The sequence below is a fragment of the Fundulus heteroclitus genome, chromosome 20, assembly GCF_011125445.2.
Source record: "Fundulus heteroclitus isolate FHET01 chromosome 20, MU-UCD_Fhet_4.1, whole genome shotgun sequence".
Taxonomy (NCBI): Eukaryota; Metazoa; Chordata; class Actinopteri; order Cyprinodontiformes; family Fundulidae; genus Fundulus; species Fundulus heteroclitus.
The window spans coordinates 36,484,863-36,497,445 of record NC_046380.1 but is presented as its reverse complement, the minus strand read 5'-3'; the positions used below and the strand labels follow the sequence as shown (position 1 = coordinate 36,497,445).

At 40.4% G+C, this 12,583-nt stretch overlaps 1 protein-coding gene across 1 annotated transcript in view; it reads right to left on the bottom strand.

The window, feature by feature from the left end:
* The window catches only part of cdh4 (cadherin 4, type 1, R-cadherin (retinal)), a 370,809-nt gene extending 358,944 nt beyond the window's left edge, over positions 1–11,865 (bottom strand). The window contains exons 1-2 of the mRNA XM_012862220.3: positions 11,589–11,865; positions 9,523–9,634 (exon numbers count right to left, since the gene is read on the bottom strand). Coding sequence (XP_012717674.2) covers positions 9,523–9,634; positions 11,589–11,642 — 166 coding nt within the window. The 5' untranslated portion in view covers positions 11,643–11,865. The remainder of the gene's footprint in view (positions 1–9,522; positions 9,635–11,588) is intronic.
* Between the last annotated feature and the right edge of the window lie 718 nt (positions 11,866–12,583).

Here is a 12,583-nt window from a genome sequence, read left to right as displayed (position 1 = left end):
CACAACCCTCGCCTTTAATCCTGACCCGCCTCCCAGACAAACATTTATGTGGGAGCATGGGATGATTTATTCAGTGTAAGTTTGCCATTGTGCAGAGATTTGTGAATTAGTTACACAAGGGTCTTCTATGGTCAACTGCTTGATCAGAATAGCCTTTTTAATCTATAAACCCAGAAAATAAATAACCTGTAAGGACACTGAATGATGCATTATAATTCTTCAAAGACCTTTCAGTTTCAGCATTCATTTACCATTCTAAAACTAAATAGAAAAGAGGAGTGCAGGCATAAGAATTTTGAAAATCATCAAGTATTTCCACTGGTGGTTCCAAGAGTCTCTAAAAGTAGAATGGGAGGCAGATCCTTTAGCTATCAGGCTCCTCTCCTGTGGAACCAACTCCCAGTTTTGGTCCATCATGGAGACACCCTGTCTACTTTTAAGACTAGGCTTAAATCTTTCCTTTTTGACAAAGCTTATATTTAGAGTGGCTCATGTTACCCTGAGCTACCTTTATAGTTTTACTGCTATAGGCTTAGGCTACTGGAGTATATCAGGATCTAATTTTCTCACTCAATAGAGTTCTACTGTTCTTCAATTATGCATTATGTGTTGTCATTTCTGCTTTAACTTTCTGTTCTCTCTCTTTTCTCTTCATAGTAGGTACACCTGGTCTGGCGTTCTGTTAACTGTGACATCATCCAGGGAAGACAGATCCCCCGCTATTACCATCTAATGTAGAACAGATTACTGGATCAACGTGTGCTTCTGTGCTTTTTGTGTCTCTGCTCTGTCTTGTCTAACCCCCAGTTGGTCGAGGCAGATGACCGTTCACACTGAGCCTGGTTCTGCTGGAGGTTTTTCCTGTTAAAAGGGGAGTTTTCCTCTCCACTTCCGCTCCATGCTTGCCCAGTATGAGGGATTGCTGCAAAGCCATCAACAATGTAGACGAATCTCCCTGTAGCTCTACGCTCTTTCAGGAGGAGTGAATGCTGCTTGGAGAGACTTGATGCAACCTACTGGGTTTCCTTAGATAGGAAACTTTTTGACCAATCTTTATAATCTGATTGAATTTGACTTTGTAAAGTGCCTTGAGATGACATGTATCATGAATTGGCTCCATATAAATACAATTGAATTGAATTAAGTGTGAAGCTAATCTAAATTATTTATCCTGGTCTAGAGGTTTTCAAAAGTTTGATATGTTTTAAATTATGTCACTTGCATCTAGTACATTCCATTTATTTTCTTTTTCTCACAGCCCAGCAAACAATATGAGCCTGTTTCCAAATCCACTTTTTTATTTTATTTTCCTTTAACAGCACAAAAGCTTTGCCTCAACAGGACACAACACATGACTCAGCCAGTGAGGGGAGAACGGTCCTTAGGTTTATTTTAGTTTTGGAGCATTTATTGGATATTGGCTAACCAGCCAAACACGAGAGGAACAAGCAAAAAGGGATTACGAGATCCTTAATCGTCTGGGAAAACTTTGCTCCGGCACAAACACAAAAACCCGTAAAACGTGAATAAAATTGGAGGTCACGGTGACTCCGTGGCAGGCGGCTTAAAGGCTTTCCCCATCATCTCTTCCCAGATCTAAAACATTGTCTAAGTAAGGTGCTGGGCCACCACCTGGAAACAGAACAGCTGCAGTCTGGCTGAAGGGATGGAAGCTTATTGGGCTAAACAACAGGAGATATATGTTGGCGGTCGTGGAAATGGTGCTCAAAAACGTCGGCTCAAAAACTCTCCAGTGTTCAGCAGAGATGAAAGCTGCTAAGAATTGCTGTATGCAACTCACATCATTTCTTCCTCATTAAACCCTCCAGTGAAGCTTCGCACTGTATGGAAACGGGTACTGTCAGGCTGCAAGAGGCCACTCCCATCAGGACTAAATTGTTTGGACACAGGCACTCAGTCAAACAGAAAGAGGGAAATGGATTTTGTTTTTGTAGAATGGTTTTCATCTTTCCGCTTGTAATTATTCCTTTTCATGCTGAGATTGTTTAGTTTTTTTTTTTTTTCTTTTTGCTTGCCAGAGACTGTCTTCTAGCTTGTTGTACATTTTGGCAAATAGGACGCTGCTGGCTGAAGTAAAATATTTTGTACTAGTGCACAAAAAAAGGAATGGCATCACATTTACAGATGCAGATACTGTTTTTGCACAGTTAAGAATTGGAAGAAAAAATACACATGGTTTGAAAGAAATAATACTTTAGGCATTTTGGCCTCCATCACCTTATACCCCGTGAGTATGTTTGTTAGAGAATATCAGTGAACAATCAGCATTATGAAGACAAAGACGCTTACCAGACAAATCAGGCATAAAACTATGAAGAAGTTTAAAGTAGCGTTAGGTTCTAAAAATTCCCAACCTTTCAATATATCATTAGAACAAGGAAAGAGTGTGGCACAACTGAAAATCTATCAAGACATTGCGGGTCACCTACAATGACAGGCATTAATCAGAGAAGCGGTCAAGAGGTCTGTGTTATATAAAGGAGAAAAAGGTGAAAAGTGGTCAAATGAAACCAAAAGTAATGCTTTTGGCCTACATGAAGAACACTGTGCGGTGGACAAATTACCCTGAACACACCATTCCCACCATAAAACATAGAGGGGGCAAGATCATGCAGTCAGGATGCTTTTCTTTAGCAGGGATGGCGTTACATACAACGCACACCTGGAAGAAAACCTGTGGGTGGCTGTAAAAGTAGAAATGGTTTAGAGTAGCAGTGTGAAACCCAAATACACAGTGGGCCAAAATTAAAAAACTCTGACACAGTCACGAGCAAACCTTGATATTTATTGGAAAATTTTCTACAGAGAATTTTTCCTTCTCTTTAGAATTCATTTTAAATAAAAACATACAACACCTAGTACTATGACCACATGTAATATCAAATGTTAAATAAAAGACAATATTTTTTTATTGTATACATCTTTCTCCGTTTGTAGCCTTTTTAGGTCAAGTTCAACCATAAACAATTTTCAAAGGTAAACAATAGTACTAATTTCTTTCAATAAAAACCCAACCATTTAAATCCAGGCCTTGGAGTATTAAGGAATAATGCATAAAGAAAACATTGATTAAAGCTCAGTTTTCTACACTCTGATCCGCTCTCATGCACGCTGGTCCAAGCCAGATACCTTGTATTTGTCCTTCTCCCTCAGATCGCTATTGAATGTCAACAGAGCAGGGAGGCTTGCAGCTCCTCCTTGACGGGCCAATGCACCAGCACAGCATTCAGGGCTTGTAGTGTCAGTGGTGCATGAGCTGTCCACCAGCCGACCAGCTCTAGCAAACATTTGGGATCATCTTATGAGCCAATTATCATTACACTGTGGGACAAATTTGGCCTGTGGGCCTGAGTCTGACACCTATGGTGTATGGTAACCTTTAGATACATACCTTCTCCAACACCCCTGAATCAAATGGCTGAAGTGTCTCATAGGCATGTCATTCAACTCTCCAGAGGCCTGGTAATAAGTCATTTATTTGATTCAGATGTGTTGGAGAAGGAATGCATCTAAAAGTAGCAGGAAAGTGGCTCTCAAGGACTGGACTTGGGCACCCCTGATTTAGACCAAAGCATATTAATGTGTTAAGATAGTCTACTCAAAGGTCACATCTACAATCAACAGAGACCCTGTGACAAAACCTGAAAGCCAGTGTTCACCTCATCCCAAGCTGCCAATTTGGCAGAGCTGGAACTGTTTTGTAAAGAAGATGCGCCAAGCTGGTACATAGACATTTCTGAAAAACTATGTAGCATTTTTCTTCCACTTCCCAATTATGCCAGTCTGTTTGAGATGTAAAAGTCAAAGGGTATGGGTGCTTTTACTGCATATCAGTTCTGTGTTAGTTCGATATAATGCAAAGAAACAAGATACGTTTGACAAGCATGTGGGTAAGAAGCTAAATGCAATGTTGGCAGAGTTATGTGCCAACATTTAACGTCAACAGTCTTCGCTGGAGGTAACACGTCGTCACATACATACTCGAGTAACTGCCAGCAGAAATGGAAAGCGTGATCCGACACTGGTATGGGCTGTGCGGCAAAAAGGAGTGGTTGATAAGGAGGACACACACGGTGACAGTTAGGCATATGCTGCTGCCGCGTCAAGGACAATATTTCTAACACCTTTAATTAACTAAGATGGGTGTTAATGAATTTGACAAGAAAAATATTACATGGTCGCTTCTTAGCCACCCACGCACCGTGCAAACAGAGGCACAACAACTGGCCCCTCCGCCTCAGCGTGAGAGGAGCTGAAGTAGACAGGTTGCTCAGTGACTGGAAGAGGAAGCTTGCTTCCCACGGCTGCACCTGCTGGCCTGCAGATTTTTGCCCTTTCCTCACCCCATGCCTAAATGTTCATGTCTCGAGGGAGACAAGAACATTTAGACAAGAGCACTTCAGAAACTTCAATTGAGGCATGGGGTGGCATGAGATTCTCAGGGTGTGATAACCTTGATTTCATAGTTTCATGGTTTTGAAACAGACTTAAAACAAAAAAAGCACCACATGATCCGATCACTTTTAACCGCAACTGATTGATAATCACAGTTTTAATAATCTTAGCGATGACATTTATTTATTGTCATTTTGATGCATAGACTTAAGGGAAAGCATTCAAAGAAACTGTCTATTTTTGTAGTTTCTTTCAAGTAAACATGCTTATTACACAGAAAGTTAAATGTTTTTCCTAATAAGATAAGCTGTGAGTTAAGGTTATTCATTTCTCAAGCCATCTGCAGCTTACAATGTGCAAACTGCCAAATTCTTCTTTTCTGTAAGCAAGAAAAAAACGCTAGTAGCCAAGAACCTGTGGAACCAGTACCATTAGTAAATATGTAAACACACTATGAAATGGGCTCATGGTTTATTTGATTCTGAGAAGGAAACGATAGCCCTCACAGCTTTGGGAAAGAAGCTGTTTCTAAGTTGATTAGTTTTTGATTTAATGTCCATGAATCTTTTTCCTGATAGAAGTGGATCAAACGGTGCATTGCCCAGGTGGGTGGCAGTATGTCTGGCCCTTTTTTGGACTTTTTCAGCATCAACTGTGTCTAGATCTTGTAGATGGAACCCCACAATCCTCTGTGCTGACCTCACCACCTGTCCTTCCTCGCCTGACGGTTTTGCTACAATTGTTTTTCCATCAAGGCAACATGTTTCATGTTTGCACCACAGAGATCACAATAGGATGGAAAACAGAGCTAAGTCTAAGCTTTACTGAGGCTTCTGTTTTATGTTCAGAAAATCTTATCCTGTTCACAATTACAATTGAATCAGTTTAAAATATTTAATAAAGTATATTATACCAAATGTAGACTAAATTAAACCTGAATATGAAGGAAATATGTAACAAAGGTTCCCCAAGCCTCTGTAATCGTACTGATATGTTTTGGCCAACGCCAGAGCTAGAGGTATAAATCTTATTTTAAAACTATGTCTGAAACTCAGGGGCAAGTAACTAAATATTTCCCACAGATTTGGGATATTTGATGACGGTGAAAAATCTACAACCTAATTGTCAAATGTCATTTTATTTTCCCCTTCAAATTCTTCACCTTATACAACCAGAGCACTTTCAATGGTCTTGTTACTGAAAAGTGCTTAATAAATAAACTTGCCTTGCCCAAAGAATACTGTAGTTGTGCATGGTGAAGAATTTGACATTGTGGGTTAGTGAACGTATCCCAACATCTCAAAAGGCTGGAGTGGGGGTCTTTTGCATTATTTCAAAATGTAAAAAACAGCATCTTGAATAATAAAAAGCCAGGGCTTGTGAAATATTTTTGCAGTTTTGAAATGCTAATGCTATCAAACTTAATTACTGGTAACCATACCTATTCCCATCCCAGCTTCACACCATCCAGGATCCTTCCCCAAATAGGCCCTGGCCTATTATTTTCTTTGGAGTTTGGAGTTTTAGGTTTTCATACTGTAGCGTTGAGCCTCCTTCCACTTTGTGTCCCACTGCACAGAAAACAGACCTCCAATAAGGGAAGCTGCTGCACATTAATCACTACCAGGGGGACTTAAGCTGCTGTAACCCATATCTGTTTGAATAGCAGGTATGGGAGGACAGCACGGATCTCAGATTGATTTCCACAAAGAGCAACCAGAGAGTCAGAGAAACTGGAAGCCGAGGAATATGGCATCAAAGCTGCACTGATCGAGCACATAAGGTGAATCAAATTGATGCAGCTCGGCTCTGCTGTGACGGTTTTTCAAACAGAGGCATTAGCAGCTAATGGGTACGTTGGGACATGTCGCATCCCAGTGACACACATCACACCTGGTCGCAGAGGGGAGTGAAACGTTATCGGTCTGTATTCGTCGCATTTTTCTTAACACGGTTTGGATCAGCACAGACGCCCGAGCCCGTTTCATAACTCTGCTGAAACCTTGAGCTGCAAGGCACTCCAGGCAAACCGGCTCCCCAGTGACCGGCTGCACTGTCCTTGTCAGCTTCTTAAATAACAAAATAACCTCCAGAATAATTCAATTGTTACGCTTGCAGCCGGAAAATCCTCAAACAGCTGTTACAATAAAAGTGCAATTTCCCTTCAGCAAACAGCATTTCACAAACAATAGACAAATATTTGCCTATAAAGGCAAGGTGTCAGGGGAGAGCTTACCTCATTCTACTCTGTTGTTGAGCTGCTATCCCAAACTATGAGTAATAGTTTGCTATTATGCACGGAGCAAACAGGGGGAATATGAAACAACCTAAATACTGGCTCCATTCTCAGCATCATCTTTTACTCATCTTATGTCAGGGTGAACATCCTAAATATCCCCAACAAGCCTCTGCAATCCTCATGATGTCTGTGCTGTGAAAAAAGTATTTACAGCTCACAAATTTACATCGTTTTTGCTTCTATTTCACACCTAAGTATTTCAGATCATCGAACATTTTTGAATATCAGACAAAAATAAATTATGGTTTCATTATGATTTCCTTTATTAATGGAAAAAAATACATAAAACAGTCTAGCCCCATGTTAAAATATGGGGGAAAATTGCACTGTGAGATTGACTACCTCCTTGTTACCAAAAAACAAAACTAAAAAGAAAAACATCTTGATGATCCCCAAGACGTTGGGAAATTATACAGTAGACTGATGAGGCAAACGTGGACGGTGTCACATCTGGTGTGAAACTAAAAGAGCGTTTAAGTAAAAGAACTTCAAACCAAAAGCCAAACGTGGTGGTGGTAGTGTGATGGTCTGGAGTTGCTTTTCAGCTTCAAGATCTGGATGATTTACCGTATTTGACGGAGTTATGGATTCTTCACTCCTTAAGAACATGCCGAAGAATAACACTTGTGACGTTAAGCTCAAGCACACTTTGGTTATGCAGCAGGACAAAGATCCGAAGCACACAAGCCTACCCGACTTGCTGTGGCATGCCCTTAAACAGGCTGTGCATGCTCAAAAACCCTGCTGTTTGGCTGAATTAAAGCAATTCTGGAAAGAAGGCTGCTAAAAACCTTAACCCTAACAGGCCAGTATTCCTCCAGAGGGACATAAAAGGCTCTTCTGCAGTTATTGCAATAGGCTTGATTGCAGTTTCTCAGGCCAAAAGTGGCGCAACTGGTTGCTAGCTAAAGGAGAAATTACTTTTTGACATAAGGTGGGGTGGTAATCTTTTTTCCCTGAATAAATTAGATTATGATTCAAAAACTACACTTTGACACAAATAATTTTTGCCTAAATGTGATAATGTAAATATGTAATTTTGACAGATGAGCAAAACCTGAAAAAAAGATAATATATACACAAACACACATATGTATATATATATATATATATATATATATATATATATATATATATATATATATATATATATATATATATATATATATACACACACACGCACACCGGCCAGTAGTAGTTTGTGTATTTTTCTTTTATCACTATCGGCTGATACATGCAACATTCGCCGATCCTTTACTCCATTCAGCAGCTGTGCCTTGAGATCATGTGAGGTGCATGCATTGTCACTTCTTCCCTGGCAGAGACCAGCTGGTTGTAAGACTGAGTGAGAACAACAACAAGGGTATGTTTTCAAATTTTAATGTATTTTTAACTATCTAATTTAGCTGTATCTACCCTGTCTCTGTCTCACTGTGAGCGGGAAACAAAAGACCTGAGCAGTCGCAGCGGCAGATGCTCTTTGTGCATGAACAATACCGGTGTAATTTCAACTTCTTGCCTAAAAGTGATAAAATGAGAGAAGTCTGCAAAAACTTTGGAACTTGTGCTAAGCTCCTTTAATAAATGTTTATTTTTTGTTTAAATCGAGACTTGTGTAACACTTGTTATCATTGTGTCATTTTTATAATGTCAATTGAAGAAGAAAAAGCAATGTCAGTGTCAAGAATCGGCCCAAAAAAAATCGGCACCACGTGTCTGGTATCGCTTTCCTTGATGTCAAAATTATTGGTATACGGCCCGCTTGTACTATGAATAAAAGCGAGCCACTAGAGCCGCAAAAAATCTTTAAAAAAAAAAATTATCGGTATAAGCATCGGCCATAAAAAGACTTGTATCAGTCATTCTGTTCATATATATATATATATATATATATATATATATATATATATATATATATATATATATATATATATATATATAAATAAGACTGCAGGCTTTCTTGGGGCACTTTAGAAGTTTAAAGATGTAAATATAATCTGGTTTGTTATACAAGCACATTCAGAGACTGTTCAAGGTGTTCTTTGTCAGTCAATTATGCAAATGGGGGACACTGGAATGTGGCTGTAGGGGGGTAGGGGATTCATTTCCATTATGGCTATGATTCACCAGAAAACAAATGAGACATGCTGAAAAAGCTGCAGCATAATTTTCACATGGCTGCAGATTAACCTCGCAGTAGGTGCAGTGCACTGCCTCAGCTGAAGAGAAATAGAGCGGATGAAAAACGGAATTGGATTCTCTTAGAAAGAATATAATGAAACGATTAAAGGAGCTGTAACAAACAGTGCAAAATAAAATAAAAGTTGTGGAAACGGGAGGAGAAAGTAGGGAGGTTGTTTAAATTTTGTCTGCACCGAGAGCTCACTGCTAAGTCAATCAAAAAAAGAAGTAATTTCTCATTTTTATTACAGTGGGAGTAATTTCAGTGTTCATTCATCAGTGAAACCTCATTTCAATTGAAAAGCTGCTGGAACAGAATGCATCAAGCTACCTGCTGTCACATCACATCCTGAGATTCTTCCAGGAGAAAGAAAGAAGTCACAATTCAAAATCTGCTGCGTCCATGTAGCACCGCCACAACTAAATTACATTCTGACCTTTTAGGAGTGATGGAGACTCCCACGCCATATCATATGCCCGCCCTACCCTTCTTCACACACAGAGACACACACACAGAGACACAAAGTAGGCAAACACAGACTCACACGATGCAACACATCAGTGCAGAGATGAGAAAAAAAGAAAACCATCAGTCAATAAATGGTAGCCTGCAGCAGCAGACTTACCTTTGAGAATGCTCTGGCCGTGCAGTACATCTCTGGGGACAATCACCGTGTAGAAGTTCTGAGAGAAGCCGGGTCTACAAGAAGTCTTCAGGGGCAGGCCTGCCCTACTCCCCTAAGGTAAGAAAGAAGAAAAAACAACAACAGACGGACCAATTTAGGTTCAAAAGCTGATTTCACAGGTTTTTTTTTTCAACTGATACTGAATCTTGCGGTTTCTTTTTTAACTTATTGAATGATTAGTTGGATACATTGGCGCTATAAGCGGGTGCCTGGGTAGGGGCGATGGCCAACTCTGTACATATGTTGCTGAGCACTGCTGCACAGCTGGTGGGCAGATGGCTAGTATCCTCTTTTCTTGCTTGACAACAGCCATGATGTGTACACTGAAATCATCACAGTTATTAGGATAACATCCTTCCAGCTACATGTCTGTTCAGCAACCACACGCAGGCTTGCTACCTAAGTAGATAGCCCACTTAATTAACAGCTCTATCTCCATAATATACTCGTGTTACAACGTAAGGAGCAGAGCAGCAACAGTTTCTAATTTAGTTTTGCAACAAGCACTCGAAAACACTACTAAGCAAGCATTTATTAATTTTTTTTTAAGTCTGTATGAGAATTAAAACAACAATAACTCAATGGCATTGAATGCGTATTTGTAATTAATATATTATTTTAGCAGAAGAAGAATTTTTTTCTTCTATATTAAATAAGTGATTTAATAATCCTGTGTATTTATTGTTTGTATTAATGTTTGTATAGATACAGTGAAACTATGACATTTCTACACCAACGTATCACAAGGTGAGACTTTCATAGCGACCAACTCCAAATTGCATGGCTGTCACTCACTACTGACCACGCCCACACCCTATGACAGCAGGTGTGGGAGGGAAAAGTCGTTGTCTACAGCTTTTGTTTAGGTGCCCACCTAATTGCAACTCGAAGGAGACATGCAAGTAAGCAATTAAACATTTGCTACAACTGACAACTTTAAAGCAAACAAACTAACAAATAAAAAAAAAATTGAATTTCAGGCCGCCCTGATCAACCCTTATTAAAAACCGCCAAACTGCAGTAGGACTAACTGTGTAAAAATCCCTGTCTGGTGCAAAAAAAAAAAAAAAAAAAAAAAAAAAAAAAAAAAAAACAGCAGGTCAGTTTAAGAGATTACTTGATCTACTTAAATGGTAAACAAAAATGAGCTAAAGGTGATCATAATAAGAGTCACAATTATAATCCTAATGACCAGGCTGTGATCTTAAAATAAAATAAATAAATAAGACTGGCAGTATAAGTGACAGCAACAACATATAAAGTGCCCATAAAGTGCCGCAGCGTATTGTTTCTGCAACGCGTAGTAAAAGACAAAAGAAAATGCTAAATGGACACTATTATCAGGCACAGCTGCAGGATCACGGAGTGCAAGGCAAGAAAGAGCCACTGGACTCGCAGCATGCATCCTTGATTCCTTGATTCCTATACATCTATACTATTACATCCCCACTGCGCAGGGTTTGCTGTGCACGGTTATTACCCCCCCCTCGGTTCGGAAATAAGAAGATGCGCCCCTCACAATTCCCTCAATTATTCTCCCTCGTTAGGCGGCGATCCGCTAACTGAGACTCGCTCCACAAAACGTAGCAGTGTGCAAAAGCAAGTTAATTGCAGGCAACGGAACAACAAGCCTCCCCAGAAGCTCTGTCCGCTGCAACAATGCTGCAGTTCACCCGTGGAGGCAGACGCTCAGAGTACTCGCTGACTTTTTAGACCCCCGCCCCTTCTTTAAAAATAATTAAATAAGTATATATCTATGAAAAAGAAGAAAATAAAACAAACAAGCTGAGCAGATTTTTTATTTTTTTCATAGCTGTATCACTGCATGGCTCCACTGCACCCATCATGTGGCGGCGCAGCACTACGGGGCAAAGTGAGCCCATCGCGGCCACTTCCGAGCGCCCGTGCAGCGCACCGCAAAGCTCCCGTGAGCAAAGCACTACAGCAGTGCAGCACTTCCACCGTAGTGCGAGCGGAGCAGACAAGAAGACATTAACTCATCTTACCGAGGATGCGCCCACAAGTAAGGTGCACGCCAACAGGACGCAGCCAACGATCATCTTTGCAAATAAAAACCCAAGAGGTTAGAAGAAAAATAAACAATCAGAGTGGGGGGGGGGGGGAAAGATGATTTCTCCCCCGCCAGTAAACGCCTCAGTAATTCCCGGATTCCCGTTTTTTTTTCTTTTTTTCTTCTTTCTTCTTCTCCACCGCTGAGCAAGAGAACGTCCCTACTTGTCTGGCGCAAAAGTGCCGCTGAGACAGAGATGCTGCGCTCGGTCCGGAGGAAGCCGGTGCCCATTGGATGACAGCGTCACTACAACCCCTCCTACCCTCGGCGGTGCAGGCAAGCACGGCAGGCTGCGCCTCCAATAACTCCCTGTGATGATGCCACTTCAGGGATCTATTGGTTGAGAAATGCCTTTTTTTTCCAGGCTATTTAGATTCATATTTTGACTTCAGATGGAGCAGAGGCGGTTCTGGCTGTGTGAGTGACAAGCAGCCATCCGAGTCCTTTCATGAGTCCATCAACTAACTGCAGTCTATTTCACACCCCAGTTACCCCCTCTGCCCCTGATCCAGGGTATAAGTATAGCAAGAGCCGGAGAGTTATTAACTTTTTATTAAAGCTGCCGCGATAGAAGATCGGCAGATATGACTTAGATTGTGACTGAAAGCTTTAGATGAAATAAACTACAATGTACCAAAATCTTCCGAAATCACAGGGACTGGAGTTCCATTTTGCCCCCACTTGATTTGATCCGAGGTCCCGAGTTAATTTGATATTAAACTAATTATGAATGTTAATTCATTTTTGAGAAATAACATTAATTAACGGCAGATTCTCGCTCCTCTTCCTGCAGTATAAATGTGCGTTACTGTTTCATGACAGCCAAAGTCCATGTCTGAAAAAATGTCTATCAATCTGGGTAAATATGTTTGCCATAACCTGCACATTTTAACATTTTTGTCACACTGCAATCACAAATTTGAATGTATT